Source organism: Natator depressus, chromosome 11 (assembly GCF_965152275.1).
Source record: "Natator depressus isolate rNatDep1 chromosome 11, rNatDep2.hap1, whole genome shotgun sequence".
Classification (NCBI taxonomy): Eukaryota; Metazoa; Chordata; order Testudines; family Cheloniidae; genus Natator; species Natator depressus.
This window is the reverse complement of record NC_134244.1, coordinates 69,698,075-69,715,798: the sequence shown is the minus strand read 5'-3', so window position 1 is coordinate 69,715,798 and position 17,724 is coordinate 69,698,075. Positions and strand designations below refer to the sequence as shown.

General features: G+C 43.4%; 1 protein-coding gene across 1 annotated transcript in view; it reads right to left on the bottom strand.

The window, feature by feature from the left end:
- DRC11 (dynein regulatory complex subunit 11) overlaps positions 1-4,905 on the bottom strand; it is a 157,238-nt gene extending 152,333 nt beyond the window's left edge. The window contains exon 1 of the mRNA XM_074968154.1: positions 4,508-4,905. Within this exon, the coding sequence (XP_074824255.1) occupies positions 4,508-4,518 (11 nt within the window). The 5' untranslated portion in view covers positions 4,519-4,905. The remainder of the gene's footprint in view (positions 1-4,507) is intronic.
- Between the last annotated feature and the right edge of the window lie 12,819 nt (positions 4,906-17,724).

The following is a 17,724-nucleotide window of genomic DNA, read 5'->3' as shown; positions in this document are numbered from 1 at the left end:
GGGTTCTGAGCTGGGTCAGGGGGGTTGAGGTGCAGGAGGGGTTTGGGGTGTGGGCTCCAGGAGGGAGTTTGGGTGCGGGAGGGGTCTCAGGGCTGGGGCAGGAGGTTGGGGCATGGAAAGGGGTCTGGACACTAGGCAGCACTTACCTTGGGCAGCTCCCCGGAAGTGGTGACATGTCCCTTGGCTCTTAGGCATAGGGGCAGCCAGGTGGCTCTGCATGTTGCCTCCACCCACAGGCGCCACCCCCGCAGCTCCCATTGGCCATGGTTCCTGGCCAATGGGAGCTGTGGAGCTGGTGCTCGAGGTAGGGGCAGTGCATGTAGGCTCCCTGGCCGTCCCTCTGCCTAGGAGCTGAGGGACCTGTTGCTGCTTCTGGGGAGCTATGCAGAGCCAGGTAGAGAGCCTGCCAGCCCCGTGCCAACTGGACTTTTAACGGCTCAGTCAGTGGTGCTGACAGGAGCCTTCAGGGTCCCTTTTCAACCGGGTGCTCCGGTCAAAAACCGGATACCTGGCAACCCTATTAGGGCCAAGAACCAATCCCTATAGGACCCCACTAGAAATGCACTCTCTCAATGATGTTTCTCCATTTGCAATGATATTTTGAGGCCTACCAGTTAGCCAGTTTTGAATTAATTTAATATGTACCATATTGATTTTGTGTTTTTTCTGTTTCTTAATCAAAATGTTGTGAAGTACCAAGTCAAATGCCTTACAGACATCTAAGTATATTACATCAACACTATTACCTTTATCAACCAAACTCGTAATCCCATCAAAAAAAGATATAAAGTCTGAAAAGGTCTGTTTTCCATAAATCCATATTGATTTGTTCAGAGAAGTCATGGGAATGACTAAAGGATTAGAAAACAGCCTTATAGAGATACACTCAAAGAGCTCAATCTATTTAGCTTAACAAAGAAAAGGTTAAGGGGTGACAATTACAGTCTATAACTATCTACACTGGGAGCAAATATTTGATAGTGGGCTGGAAGTTGAAGCTAGACAAACTCGGACTGGAAATAAAGGTGTAATTTTTTGTACCACTGAGTGTCATTAACTATTGGAACAATTTACCAAGGTCATGGTGGAGTCTCCATCACTAACAACTTTTACAGTCAAGACTAAAAGATTTTCTAAAAGATTTGCTCCAATTCAAAAGGAATTATTTTGGGGACGTTCTCTGGCCTGTGCTATACAGGTCGGACTAGATGATCACAGTGGTCCCTTCTGGTCTTGGAACCTGCGAATTTGAGTCCCGTAGCAGACATTCTGTTTTTTTGCCTGAGACTGATATCAGGCTGAGGTGATTGTCATTACCCAAATCTCCCCATTTACCCTTTTAAATATTGGCACAACACTAGCTTTCTTCCATCCTCTGGAACTTCCCAGGTGTTTCATGACATTGAAAATCAACATTAATGGTCCAGAAAGCTCCCCAGACAACTTTTAAAAAACTCTTTGGTGCAAGTTATGTAGACCTACTGATTTAAAAATGGCTAGCTTTAGTTGCTGTTAACACCCTCCTTAGCTGCTGCTGGAATGGAAAGCTTTTCATCATCAACATCTAATATGAATACATCGTCTAGCTTTTGCCCAAATACTGAGCAGAAATAGTAAACCTCTGCCACCAAATCTTATCATAAATGTATGTTTATGTCTCAAATAAAATATCAGCTGTCAGTCTGAAGAAAAAAAGGAATGCACTGTTATTCCCGTTCATAAAATACAAACACCTTAACAAACCCTCTTTAATACAGCCCACTGCCTGCATTATACCAGACAAGTTGAAGTTTACTGTGTTTCCAACGTAATGACATTAGAGCTAAATAGAAAATAAAGATATTTGGATAGTCAAAGTAGTTTAAGTAATGTATCAATGAATCTGACTCACTTTCACAGTAACTTTCTACACCAGGAAAAATTATTTGCAACCCTAACAAAAATAAATATGATCATGTATTAAAGACCGTATTATAATGCATACACACAAGGTGGGCAAATTAAGGTTGCAAAGACATTCTTAAGTCTAGTATTTCTTTATTTTAGAGCCTCTGACTTTGCAACCTTGAACAATGTTCTTTTAATGTAATTTTTTGGATGGAATGTAAAATAAACTGTTGGTTTCTTTTAGTTGCTTTGTGAAAATTGGAAGGGAGAGACTAAGATGGTCTTAATTTCAGAGTTCAGTGATCTACTTTATATAAATCCAGTATTCTCCGTTATGAGAATTGGATTGTGTTGGATCATGATGATATTTAAAAGATTTTCACTATGTTCTTTTCATGGAAGATGCCATAAAAGAAAAAGTTAGTGCTATTCATAGCACTGCCCAGGCTCTGCTGTCAGTAGACCTGACTTCCTGAGGCTTGGGCAAGCTGAGAAGTTACTGCTCAAGCTCTTATAAGCCACATAAAAGGTTGAGGAACTGGTAAAGGTAGAAGAACACTCAGCAGGAAAATATACAGTGCAAATACATCTGTGAAAATCTCCTGTTGTGTGTGGAACAAAAGTATATCTTTATGCAAATGTTAGCCATTAGAATAGTTTAGAAAGTATGCTATGTTGAGCATTTCCTAAGCAGCCCTAAGTGAATACAACAGTCTGCACCCTGTATAGGTTGCAACCATCCTTGCAAATGTTGAACATATGACATGCAATCATCTAACTACACAAACCTGTGGTTACTTGGAGTGAATGTGCATTGCAATTACTTAATTCAGCTGCGTACAGCTGGCAGATTATTCAGATATGTACTTGTGAGTATTTGTATTGAACACTGCAACCATCCCCATGCTATGGACACCTATGTATATCTGAATGGAGTGATCACACAGACTGGTCCACCTAAGCATAGGTGCATGTAGCTGGATTATCTCACCAGCTTCACTTCTTGGTTTGGAATAGAACCTGCACAAGCTCTTACCTTGTGGTAGCTGGACTGTGTATCATTTTGGAGGAACTGATTAACACTGTTGTATAGGCAACCTTGTAACACCCTGCCCTGCCCTGATTTAAGCTAAATGATGTTCAATAAAGAATTGTATCAGAGGCTATTTCTTCATTGCAGAGTTAACTCAAAATATATACACTTGACTTAACTTCTCCCGAGTTAGCCTAACTTGAGTGAGAGAAGCCACTCTACAAAATAAAACTCCAGTTGCAAAGAGTAATTAAATTAGCAGCATAGAAAGACAGCGTTAGCAGCTGATGAGATATACTAACTTGAACTGTAGCCTCGACCCTCTAACAAGCAAGTCGACCTGAGTTTAAAGCACACCCCCTCCATTAGTTTGTGGACTAATCTGTGCGTTGATGGGACTTGCACTAGGGGAAACGTTTGTGTTATAACTCGAATTAATTGCAGTGAAGATGAGCTTTAAGATTACTTCCTAAAAGGGTTCAAAGTAGTTCTTACTATGCCTGTTCATTATTTTAAAAGTTGAAGTTCGGATACTCTTAGTGAGAGCTAGAGTGCTAAAAAATAGAATGTAGCCATGGCAACACAGGCAGGAGGGGCTAGCTGCCCAGAGGGTGTGCCTGTCACAGATATTAAATACCTACTATGGTGGCTAGCCCCTCCTGCTGCTTGTGCTGTCACAGCTAGGCTATTCTTAGCATGCTAGTTCCAGTGGAGCTAGCACAAATATGTCTCCTTGAGCTGGCAATCAATCCCCCAGCTTGAAGTGTAGGCACACGCTGTAAATCAGGCCCCTTAAAGTTGGGCACCTAAAAACGGAGGCATCTGAAATCACTAATCCCTCTTGAAAATTCAGCGAGTAATAGTTAATACGTTGCCTGGAGTGCTTTTACAAAACAATACAAAATAATATTTTCGGCTTGAAAACTAGTCCATTTCAATTTTTCTTTGTTTATATTTTTATATGATTTTCTCTTCCCTCTTGATGGTTGATAATCAACACAAACAGGAAGGGAAAGTGACTAATTATAGAAGATAAACCGTGAAACTGACCATACACAAAGTGAACAAAGTAAACAAACTGGAGGGAAAAGTTTTTCTCTCTAATTCCTCTCAGATAAATTTTAGGTGTTACTTTTAACAATGATATGTTAAAAAAAAATAAGACATAAGTATGATTTGCAAGTCGACAAAATGTGGCAATGTCCCCTTTAGCTCCTGGTACTGGCAATACTGCGAAGTAACCATAGAGCAAGGATGGAAACATCTTCCTGGGTCCTTGCACAGCAAGAAATGGAACTGGGTTAATTTATTCATACACACTCTCTCTCTCTGCAACTGGGTTAATTTACACACACACACACTATATCCAGGTTTTTCAAATGGGTTAATTCACACAAACACACACAAACAGTACATCCAGGTTTTTTCCACTCGGTGAATTTACACACAGACACTCCCTCTCCACCCCACCCCATCCAGGGTTTTCCACAGCACTAAACTTTATGGGCCTGGTTCTTTCCAAACCTGCCTTTCAAACAAACCATTCCCTGAAAGCTCCCCAAACCACCAGGTGAGATGTTTACTTACATGTGCGACATGCTTTTGGCTTTTCCTCTTGTCTTCACCTCACTGCTTTCTCATCCAAAATACCGCGGCTGTGTTTATTGCCAGAGGAGGGTGAGTGGGGGCGGAAGGGGTTGCCTGCCCCTTAATAAACAATAGAAAAGCTGGTGCCACAACCTCTCTCTGGTGGCCCTGATCAGAAGCCACTCGGGAGGCCCCAAAGCCCCATGATTTTGGGCCCCTTCTTGGGGCAGTCTGACCCTGCACTATGGGGCCAGTCTGAGGCTGCTGCTGAAGCCTATCATCACACCAGCACGGTGGCTTTTGTTTCACTCCTTGCAGGTCAGACTGGCTTGGCCCAGGCCTGCTGGAGGCTGCTTGTTGTGCCCAGAACACCTAGTTACAGTCGTTGTCAGCCTCCTCTCCTTCCCTTAGCAACTGGATGCCAAGCCTCCCCGGGCGCCCCCCCCCACGTTGTTGCTATGGAAGCCAATGGGCCTGCGGCTGCCGCCTGTGCCTCTGTTTGCCCTTGTGCTGCAGAATTAGGGTGACCAGATGTCCTCATTTTATAGGGACAGTCCTAGTTTTGGGGGCTTTTTCTTATACAGGCAACTATTACCCCCCCCACCCCCCGTCCCGATTGTTTACACTTGCTATCTGGTCACCCTGTGCAGACTAGGGTTGCCAACATTGTATTTTGAAAATACGGGACTTTCTGGGGGCAGAGTACCCTGGGCCCATGGAGACCAGGGGTGGGGTGCCCAGTACCATGGGGCCTGGGGGGTGCTAACCATGCTGCAGTTGAGGAAACCTTCCCCTCCCTGAAGCAGTCGGGCAGTCTTGGTTGTCAGGACCCAAGTCTGGAAGTAAACAGGGCAGCACTGGAGGTCCCGGGTTGGGGGGGGAGTGGAAAGATACACTGGTGAGTACTGACCCCCTGCTGGACAGGGCCCCCTGCTGACTCCAGCCCTTGAGTGCCTCACAGGCTGTGTCTGGCAGCACAAGTGGCCGGGGCTGTGTGCCCTGGAGCTGTGCTGAAGGGCCAGGGTCCGGAAGGGGCTCTGTCTGGCAGTCGGGTGAGTACTCCCGGGGTGTAGCCTCCCTGGTCGCAGAGTCTCTGCCAACATCCCCAGCAGAGGAGCATAACTGCTGGCTGGTGGCTGCTGCAGCAGTGGGGGAGCGAGGTGGGCAGGGAGCTGGTCCTGGCAGCCGAGACCACCCGCATAGAGTCCTGACTGCTTCCCCTGCTGGACAGAGTCCCCTCCTGACTCCAGCCTTTCATGCCCCCCGATAACCTTATTGCGCTTGCCCCATAGTTTGGGAACCTCTGCGCTACAATTCCATTGGTTCAGTAAGTCGTGGGACCGATTCTGCATTACTACATTGTCTAATTTTACAAACTTTAGATCATCGGAAGGTAAGGTAATAATGAAACTGGCTTTGTATAATGATCATAGTTCTAATATGTTGAAATACAGGATAAAAAGTGTCCTGTACTGATTTAGCATGGGACAGCCAATTTCCTATTTAAAAAAGGGACGTCCCCCGTAATATGGGATGGTCGGCAACCCTACTGCAGACTCATGTGTCTGCTAGGGCTGGCAGAGCTGGAGGCTGCAGGGCCCTGTTTTGGTGCCCCTCAGGCCAGGTATATGGCTGCTCTTTGTTTTCCCTTGAACCATACCAGCCTCCACTCCATGGGGGAAGGGGGGGGGCGGTGTGTGCATGGCACGGGGGGGGAGGAGGAGGCTGCTGGGATGCAGTTCATATACACTCAGGTGGTCTTTGGCTAGCCTGGAGCTCTGCCGCTGGGGCTGGCAGCTGGGGGTGCGTGTGTGGGGATGTGTGTGGAGAGAGATGGGGATGAGGCATGGAAGGGAAGGGAGTGTGGTCATGGCCAGTGAAATGTATGTGTGTGTGAGAGCAAGAGCGAGCAAAGTGGGGTGTGTGAGAAAGGAAAGGTGTGGGGGTGTTTGTGTGTGAGACGTGGGAGCTATGTGTGAGGAGTGAGTGAGTGTTGGGGGGAGTTTTTGTAAGAAGTGTGTGTGTGGAGGGGTGGGGAGAATGAGATGCCCTGTGGGCATTCTGTGTGTATTAGGGGAGCATATGTGTGTGACATGGCTGGTAGGTGTGTACGGTATGTGCACAAGTACATATACTGGGCAGAGCAACTTTCTAAAACCCTGGGATTAGCGCAATTTCTAAACTATAGCAGTCCAGGGAAGAAAGGTTATTTCAAGGAAGCTATTCTGTTTGTGTCCAATTTTTTCTGCATCAGTGCCAGTACAAATATCAAGACTAATTTCTTTGGTGGTTTTCTGTTCACTTCTTACACAGAAAATAGAAACTTTTTTCAATGTAAAACAAAAGGCGTTTTCATATATTTTTTCCAGTATCATTCCTACTTAAGTATACTCGTAAAGGATTCATTTCAGAGTGGCTAGGAAGTCTGGTAAGAGTTTTGAGACATTTTCCTTCCTTTAATTCAAAAAATGCTATACCTACCTGTCAAGTCTCCATCATTTACACTGAGACTCACTCATTTTGGCTTCATTTTTTAAGCATCTCAGTCAGCAATTAAGGACATGGTAGTGATGCAGAAAGGGAAAGTATATTAAAAGCACTGAAACATTGTTTCCAATACTAAGGCAGGGTTAGAACACATCATTCTGGAAAAAATAGATTTCCAGACCTCTCTTAAAAAAGTAGAAAAAAAGAATGAAAGGACATGAAAGTAGAAGGTTTGGGCACCCACCCAAATTTATTATTTTTCCAAATCAGATGATTCCAGTGTCAATCTTGTGATTTTGGGGAGCTTGACTAGTGATTTTGAACAGTTGGGGTTGGAGGTTATTTACATCTTATTGCCAGATAAGGCTTGTAATTACACCAGTTAATTCCAGAGCAGCTCTGTTGAAACAGTGCATCAGAAGCTAGATCAGACCCTCAGATGTTCTCAGACTCATCCTCATCCTTCTACAGTAAAGAGAGTCTCAAAAGCAGCATCCAACTTCAGACCAAATCTAGTTCATAGTCTTCTTCGCCCCTAGTCATTCTTCAGATCCCTAGTGGATTACTGTTAGAATTCTTGCAGTATATTTTCTGTCCATTAATGTAGTCTTTTTGACAGCTGTCTCTTTTTGCATAATTTCAGAGCAGTTCTACGTCTTCCATAAAAACATGTGGGTTTAAAGGGCTGATTTGGCCTTATTTCCTAAGCAATATACATTTTTTTCGTAGGGCACAGAACATCTACCATCTACCATCCCTCTTCCCAGATCCGAAATATCCAAGAGAAAAGGAATGATGCTTACTTGTTTAATGAGCAACTAAAACGTATATGAAAAGCTCAAAATCCTTCTAAAATCCTACCTTAGTATTTTTCTTTCTAAACCCTAAGAGTCTCAAGGAAAATGTTATTTAAAATACTGATAGCTAAATGACTCAAGCATGCATGTGAGAGGCTAGAAAGTGTGAATCCTTAAAAGAGAGGTGACCAGATCACTAGATACAAGATGGATTGAAAAAGGCCGTGTTTCACATGCGATCTGTATACGTTTCATTATTCAGAAAATTTTCCTTCCAGGGACATGCACTACTCTTGCAATCCCACCCAATGAATGGCAGACATGTTTAAGATGGAGAAGGAGGGAAAAAAGTCTTAGTAGGTGATTAAGCTCTATGGTCCCTTATTAATGATTTGTATTACGTTTGTGCCTAGAAGCCCCTGCAGAGGTGTGGGTCTCATTGTATTAGGGGCTGTACATATTCAGGAGACAGCCCTTACTTTGAGCAGTTTACCTCCTAAATAGATAGGACAAAGGGCAGGAGAAGGGAAGTATTTTTAGTCCCATTTTACAGATGTGAAACCGAGGCACAAGAGGTATGTCTGACTACACTGCATTTGGGAGCCAGCCTCCTAGCCTGGGTAAACAGACTTGCATTAGTGCACTAAAAATCGCAGTGTGGACTTCGTAGCACTGGTGGCAGCTCAGTCTTGCCACCTGAGCTCAGACCCAGGGGTGGGGTGGGCTTCAACCTGGGTGGCTTACCCAAGCCTCTGTCAGTACAGCAATGTCCACAATGCTGTTGTTAATGTGTTAGAGTGAAACAGGTCTGTCTACCTGGTCTGGGAAGCTTGCTCCCAGCTGCAGTGTAGACATACCCAAAGAAATTAAGTGACTTACCCAAGGTCACATAGGAAGTACCTGTCAGAGCTAAGAGTTTGTTTTTCTTTTATGTTTTGATGTGAAACTGAAAATGGAATCATTTGAGTGGAAAATCGTGCTTCAGTGTTACTCTTTGAAAAGAAAATCTGACTTTTCCCATGAAAATGAGTCTGGTTATAAACACAAAGAGGCAAGTGTCTGAGTGACAAATGGCCCATTTTCCCAGCAAAGATGGCTATTGGACTAAAACCAGGGAAGTTGGGTTTCTACATGTTTTCACTATGAAAATTAGGGAATAAAGCAAGGTTTGAAAGAGAAGTGGAACCACGCAGATTGTTATGTATCATTCTGGACATGGATGATCTCATCAAACTGCTCTCTACAGTTTTTACTCTCAATGTTCTTTTTCCACTGCTGATTGGCTGATGGCTCCAGCTCCCTTCTGCCCCTTCCTTCACAGTCTCTTCACTTCAGGCTCAATCCAATTTCCCTCCGTGTCACACTCCATCTTTCTCTCCTCATTCTTTCCTTCTCATCCGGCCTGATCTCCATCCTCTCACCCACTATGTCTCTGAAATACATTTAATATAAACAAAACATACTCCAAAATTATTCTTAAAAAGAACCCCAATCCCTCAACCAAACTAAAAAAAAACCTCATGGAACTCACACGACCCCTGCAAATCATCACACTGTTCACTCTGCTTGTATTTTCTATTCCCTTTCCCCTGCCCGTTGTTGGTTATGTCTATTTAGATTGTAAGCTCTTTGGTGGAGGGGATAACTTGTATTCTGTGGTCTCATTCCTGCAAAGACTTGTGCGCATGCTTAACTTTATTTGAAGTCAGGCTACTCATAATGTGCAAAGTTAAGCATGTGTGTAAGTCTCTTCAGGATCAGGGCCCATGTATGTAAAGTCTAGCATAAGGGGACCTGGAAGTGCTACATACTACCACAGTACAGATACACTAATAATTATAATAAGTTCTTCAAAACAAAAATCATATCTTTTGCACAGCTCCTGCAGTGACCTCCTCCTCCTCCTTCTCACCATTCTGTATTACAAAAGAAAATAGTCTATTTAATGTACAAGACTTAAATGCAAGGGTAGTTTTTAGAACATATTACTTATGAGTGTCTGTCACCTGTTAGCTTCTTGTAAAAAGAAGAATAAAAATTCGGCTGGCTAGGAAACTACTTGCCACCATGTTCACATTGGTCTTTGTTGCAAGTTTAATAGGTTACTGGTGATCTTACAAGGAGATCGATTATGAAAATGGAGGCTCTTGTTCCTCCAAAGTCAAACTTCTGGCAAACAGCTGTCCTAAAAGGGGAGCTGTGGGGTGGGGTGTGGGGGCCAGGTAGGGTAGGGTAGGGTAGGGTTTGGAGGGGCTGAAGGTAAAGCATGGAATATTACAGAAATAAGTATGCAATTGCAGCTCAGATTTCAAAGCATTTTATGAAGGGCTGGATTGTGCCTTTAGGCCAGTCCTGAGCAAGGAGTAATTTGTAAATTGTACCACCCCAGCAGGAGCCCCAGAAGGCATTGTGCCTCTGAGACCTTTTTCTCCCCTCTGGCACCAACCCCTAGCAAGGAAGACTAGTCCAGCAGTTAGGATGTTAGTCTGGCACTTATGAGACCTGGGGGGTTCAATTTCTTGCTCTGCCACAGACCTCCTATGAGATCTTTGGCATAACATTTGGCCCAGATCCTTGAAGGCAGCTAAGCAGGGGCATTGAAAATGCTGCCTTAGTGGTGTATGTAGGCACCTAAATCCCATAGGTGCCTAGGTTTACAGCCATTGGTATTTGCAAAGCCACCTAAGTACTGATGCCACACCACTGCTAATGAGCTGCTCGGGGCCTAAGCTCAAGTGACCTCAAACTGAGATTCTCAAACTAGGCACAGGATCACCTATCTCACGAGGGCAGTTTGATCCTGTAGGCATGCCCAGAACATGCCTAACACCTGATACCTGCCAGCCACTGCACTGGAGGGGCAGCAGCGCACCCAGACAAAAGGCAGCTAGGGGCACAGGGACATGTAGGGCGAGCATGGAAGAGGTATTGAATGTGAGCAGGAGACAGGGAGAGAGGGCTTGCTGCTAGAACATGGGTTACCTAAGTGGCTGACCTGGCTTAGGTGCCGCACTCCAGGAGAGAATTCATAGATAAAGATCTTGAGCAGAGGGAGGCACCTGTCCCTGGCCTCTCAGCCAAGTGCACCAGGTCAGCTGGCTGGCTTCTGAAAATTCTTTCCTTAGGCATCAAACTCTCCCTTCATTGTATGGGAGCTTGGGTGCCTAGCTTGGGGCTGAAAATTCCCCTGGGCAGCAGGCCGCCTAGGACTTAGGCATTGCAATGCTGAGCAGAGCAACACCAAAGTACCTGTAAGGATCTGGGCCTGAGTCTCTGTGCCTTGGTTCCCTATCTGGGAAAATTAGTACTGCCTTACCTCAACCAAGGGAAGTAAGTAGCCTTACCCTTGTGTGCCTGGACCTAAGATCGGGCAGCCCATTTAGGGAGGTGAAGAAGTGTCTTTTCCCCCTAGCTTAGGCCAGTCCAAGTCAGAATCTAGCCCAAAGTAATGATTTAGGGCCTGATTCTTTACCCTTACTCATGCAGGTATCCCCACTGAAATCAACAGGCCAACTCATGGAGTAAATTACTAGGCAATATGAGCAAAGGTGGCAGAATCAGGCCCTTGAATAGTGGCCAGACAGAACAGCCACGTTGCACTCAGCACTGTAAAGAACAGCACTGGACAGGAGAGTGGGTTGTGCAGAACACAAGGGTTATTCCCTAGACTCTCCAGAAAGTGCCAAGGATGCTTATTGCTCATTCTGGGCATTCAACAGAGGGACTTCCATGGAACAGCCGGTTAGAATGACAGCACCTCTAGCAGTGCAGTTTATCCCTATGGCCTCCATCTTGCAATAAGCGCCATGCAGACAGATCCCCCCCCAACACTTATGCAGGTCCCTACTGAGGTCAGTGGATGTGTTCTGGGCAGGTGTTCACTGGAGGACTAGAGTCTAAGCAGTGTCAGCTGGATTTGAGTTCAGGTACTAGTGTGCCTGTTCCCCTGAATCCAGATGCAATAGTGCTGCAAAATAAGCTGTAGTGATCAGTTTGTGTAGTCCTCAGGCTAGTTGTCCATGCGAGGGAGTGGCTGCTGGCTAACATGAACTACCGTGATCTACAGTAGGATTGATGCTTAGTTCAAGGCTAAGTGAATGGGATTTGACAGGAGCCAGGTCTATTTGACTTTGATACAGTACCAGCGTGTTCATCAGACCCAGGCACAGTACATGGAGGAGGAGGATTGGATGAGAGTTAAAAGGTATAAAGTTCAAATTTAATTTGAAGAATTTTCCTCTGCACTTAAATGTAGGAAACTGTTCCTGTGGTTTCAAGTATAAAATGTCATACTTCATAAGGAGTGCGAGTTTTAAATCTCAGCCAGATATTAAATACCATGCCACACTCTACTACTTTTTTGTTAAAAATGAAACCCCCAAATGATGGCTTATGAAATAATTTGCTCAATAAAATTAAAGCGTCTAAAAGAGGTAGTTCATAGTATATATACTCTCTGTTCCCTATCATTAGGAACAGCTGGTAGTGAAACATCTATTGATTTTTATTCTGTATTGACTATTGCTTATCAGCATTCATTTATTTAAACATCTAGGACCTATCCGCAGTCCTAAATCTTACAGTCAATACAGATTGTAATTAACATATACCAGATGTTTTTGGTGAGAAAGACATAGAACTAGGGATTGATTCCAGGCTTCTGGCTATTATCCAAGTAATTTGTTAGCAGAGGTTTTAGAAAACTGTTTGGTTTTAACATTTGGCTTGATCCAGCATATTCATAATAAATCAACACAAGTATAGTGTCAGGGGTTAATCAATTAGGAGGATAAAGGTCGCTTTTATATAATAGTGGAAAAGAAATATCAGAAAATTAGAAACTAAATTGCGTTAGCTCAATATGAGCAGTGCAAAAGATTTATTTCATACAATCCATGAAATAGTGCTTTCAGAATCTGTCATGTTTCTGTCCTTTTAATATGAATAGAAACTATATCCATCTCTTTGCTCTAAATAGAGTCACCAGACAGCAGTATTTTATCCTTTTCTTTTTAGTGTTCATGCTAATTATGAATACAGAGGGCCAGATTCTGCCACTCTGACTCTTATTTGAGTATTACCTTACTCCTCAAGTAACCATGTTAATTTCAGTGGGACTCCTCATGGAGTGAAGTACTACTCAACTTGAGTAAATGTGGCAAAATCTGACCCAGAACCACAAGCCTAGCAAGTGTTTTTGATTCTATTTTGCACGCTTTTCGATAACAAATGACGTAAATTTCCAATAAAGTAAATTTTCACATTACATTTCTTGAGCTAGAATGATATCAGATCTTGCAGGTACCATAAACAGTGAGAAAAGAAAAGAGAGCCGTGTGCATGTGGACAGTGCTTCAGTCCTAAAGAAAGAAGTCCCAGAGCGCTCTTCTGGTAAGTGATAGAACCAGGACACCATTTCAGCTCCCTAAATATTTATAGTTTAATTTATTATCAGCTAAAATATAATTTGAAATTTCAACATCTCTTGCAGTCTTGCTCCTTGTAATAATTGTTTTGAAGTCCTGCTCTCTTTGAGTTACTCACTCACATTGATTATTTTCTGGAATCATGTTTGCAAATATCACTCCCACTTTTTGGTGGGGCTAGGAGTGGTTAAAGGTGGAGAAAGCAGGTGAGAAAGGACAATGACTCTCTTCTGTGAGCAGCTGTAGGAAGGAAAGTTATTTACATTGGGTTGGGATTTGTGAAAGTTCATTAAAACAAGATTCAATGAGCTAAAATTCTGCCTAGTGCAACTCCATTGTCTCCACTTGCGCTGGTCCAATATATTTCACAGTATATATATTTCAGAAACAGCCTTACAAAAGCATTGCTGCCAATAGGAAGTAGATTTTGCTAGTTTGAAGGGAGCATGCTGTGAGCTGTCTTAGGTGAGATCCAGATTTGGGAGCTCTGTGGACAGCGTATTCCGCCATTCTTTGGAGCTGTTCAAATGCCCTGAGAGGCTTTGGACACAAATACCCTAATTCTATCCTCAGACATGTGGGTGCACCTCCCATTGTACTCAGCATGAATGCTTCACCATGGGGAAGTTGAGAAGCATCATGAATGGGATGAAGAGGGGTGTGAAAAATCCATAGTGTTTACTAGGCTGCTGGGAACTTTGGAGACAGATATGCCATCCTCAGTGTTTGGTGCAGGCAGAGTCCAGCCTGTTTTAGGGTAAGCCCTCACAGGATAAATTGTAATGCTTTAGATACTGTATAACTGAATGAACTGTAATGTAACTAGATTCAGCAAGAATTAATATTTTACTTATTATTATTTGACTACAGTGACAATTACTGGGAGACAGTGCTGCCTAATGGGTAGAACTGGGGGGTTCTGAAACAATGTGGGGCCTCTCTTTCTGACTACTGACACTGGGTGAGATTCTGTGCTGCACCTCTTAAAGGTGCACCACAGAACTCATAGCCCAGTGGGAAGGAGTCTAGGGCCAGTCTACAATATAAACGTACATTGGCATAACTATGTCACTCGGGTTGTGAAAAATGCCCCCCCTCCCCCCTCCGAGCACCGCAGTTATACCGATCTAACCCCCGGTGTAGACAGGCTTCTCCCATCAACATTACTACCGCCTCTTGAGGAAATGAACTAACTGTGCCAATGAGAGAAGCTGTCCTGTCTTCACTGAAGTGCTACAGTGATGCAGCTGCAGCTTATTAAGTGTAGACCTGCCCTAGGGCTTGTCTACACTTACATCTCTGCCATGGCGCAGCTGCATGGCTTAGTGAAGATGCTGCACTGCCAGGAGAGCTTCTCCCATTGGTATAAGTTCTCCACCTCCCTGAGAGGCAGTAGCTGTGTCAACAGGAGAAGCCCTCCCATCGACATAGGACTGCCTACATGGGGGGTTAGGTTGGTATTACTGTGTCACTCAGGCATGTGGATTTTCCACCCCGTGAGCAATGTAGTTATACCGACATAAGTTTGTAGCGTAGACCAATCCTAGAACAGTTTTAAGCCCTCTTGCCACACACTTACCATTGCGCTATTCCAAGAGAGGCTCTTGGCATAATTAATAGTCTTGGCAGGGGGAGAAGGGGAGCTGTCTAACAGCAGTGCTGCTCAGAATTTCAGTAGTGATGTCTGCTGTGGTCCCACCCCAACATGTCCCTTCCACCCCAGCTCTGCTGTCTGGTCTGGGACTTCAAAGGGTGTCCTCAGAGGGCATCCTTACACCTATCACTGCAGTACTTGCAGCAGAGGAATCCGTCCCCAGCTGGGTGTGGACTTTTAGGGCCCCTTTATGCCATTCTGGTTCTTTTACCTGGTGTAAAGGAGCTGGAAGGAAGGGAAAGATCTCACCCATTGACTATGTCAAAGCCTTCAGTGACCAGTGAAGCGAATGAAATGTGAGGGTGCACAGCACCTTGCTGAATCTGGCTCTCACTGTGTGCTCTTGAGAGAATCACCACCATTGTGTGCCATAGTTTATCCATTTGTACAATGGCTCTTCCCAACGTAAATTATGGGATTTAGAACCAGATTTGTCACTTACAGTATGTCACCCCCTAGTATGTACCCAAGCTAGCTAGATTACAGCTAGTTCAGGTATGTCTACCCAAGCTGCGATCACACTCTGTGATTGCAGTGTTGACATACCATTAGACTATATCTACACTACAGACTACAGCTGGCATAGCTATGTGTGTCAGGGGTATGAAGAAGGGTGATCCCTGACTGGCACCGCTGTGCTTTTACTGGTATTGCTTGCTTCTTTTGTGTGGGGTGGTGGTACTATAAACTGGTGCAAAGTGCATCTTTGCCAGTGTATCTGAATTCACACTAGGAGCACTTTGCCATTACAGAACGCTGGTATTCCTATACTGGTAAAGCACTCCTAGAGTAGACATAGCCACTACAGAAGCACTCCTCTGTTGGCATAGTTGTGTCTACACTGGGGGTTTTGCCACATACCTGTGTCAGCTAGGAGGAGTGATTTTTTTTTTTTCAAATTCCTAGCTGGCCTAACAATGCCCACAAAATGTTGTATTGTAAACCAGGCCTCAATAGTACCTTATTCCATGAATAGTCCCATGGATTTCAATGGGATAATCCACAGAGTAAGCAATTATTCAAGGTAAGGAAAAGTGGCAGAATCTAGCCTTTAACAAATGTTTGTAAAGGGCTCTGAGGGCCTCATGTGAAAGACACTAAAGCAAGCATTATTCGATTCTTTGGTATTCTGTCTTCACTGTTTCCATTTTTGTTTTTTCTCCATTCTATTTCTTTTACTCCTCTCCACCTTTTTTTTAGTGGCCAAAAGGGAAAAACAGGAGATGTGGGTTGGGAACACCCAAACCCCAAAACAAACAAAAACATTTTCAGTTTGGTTTTTGGTTTCACATTTTGGGAGGGAGGTTCATTTTTTCATAGAAAAATTAGAAACCTTCAGATGTTTCATAGACAATTTGAAAAATTCTCATGTTTTTTTTTTTTTAAAGAAAAAAATTACGTAAAACATTTTTACTGTTTTTTTCAATCACCTCTAATTATTACTATTGGGGATTTTAGTGAAGCTAAGAGTTGACTGTCGTATGAACGGTGCATCACAAATGAATATCAACTATTGCTGGGGACTTGGCAATACGCTTCTCCCCCCCCCCATTTATTATTAGAATCAGAAATGGGCCTGAGTAAAGAAATCTGGATCAGGAATGGGGGAGCATTCAGAGCTTTCCCAAAGCTTTGTTTGGGACCAGAGGAAGGATGGATCCACAGTTCCAATTTCGGGTGCATCTTAAACTAGAACATGTTATTTCAAAATAGTCATTTTTAAACTCTGCATTGATAAATATTTTCTTGAAGCTATTACAACAGAATAAGATATGCAAAAAAGGTAGAAAATCAACCAGGTCATTGCATCACAGAATAATTCATTTAAAAGCACTGAATTATTATGAGCTACTGCCCCTATCTATCAATATATTATTATTCATTTAAAAGCACTGAATTATTATGAGCTACTGCTTATCTATCAATATATTAATAGACTGCCCAACCCAGAGGTTTCTAGGTGCAAGCAATGTTAGATGCAGCAACTCCTTCTTTGTCTTGTTGAGAGTATTCTAATCTGAGTTACAGGCAGTGAGATTCATTTGTATGGTGGTGATGAAAAAAACCCTGTGCCTGACTTGTTAAACATTTAAAATAACAAGTGAAAGGGTTAACAACTTAATTAGAGTTGGAAGAACAATACAAACTAACCACACGATGAAGTGCCCCTCTTTACGTTGCATGTGTGTCACTTCCACGTGGAAGTGAGAATGAATTTCTTTCTTCCTCCTGCTTCAACTGTGTGTTCTATAAATAAAACTGTCCAGTGTGAGAAAAAAAGAATAATAACAAGGAACTGCAGTTTCTATGTGCCAGTGGCAGGATGTTTTTTGATTATCCTGTTTCTTGTAAACACGGAGACAGCTTTTGTAGCACAGATGCAAAGGAGGCTGCTGTTCATTGTTTTAACACCTGCTATCCTTTAAAGTGGACCTGATTTCCATAAGCCATTGATAAAATTCAGACTCAGAAACCTGCTATGCACACTGACCTATCACGGATAATTTGACAAATCTCCTGAGAATCTAACATCCGCCCAATTTTATTTATATTTGATTTAGGGTGCTGGGAGGGGAAGGGAAACCTCTTATTTTTCTTCCCTTGTTCTCACAATCGTTATAAAAACAATACTTTCAGGCTTCAAGGTGGTGACCTGTGAGAAATAAAAGCAATAGCTATATTTGCTATGCTAGGCTTCAGCCAACTTTATGAATGAAGCCACCAGTTGCATTTTTTTTCCAGAACTGGACCTACTGCTGAGACAAAATGGAAAATTGCATTGCCAAATGGTGTGATAAATGAGTATGGACACAATTTACAACATTCTTCCCTCTAGTGACACCCTTGCAACCC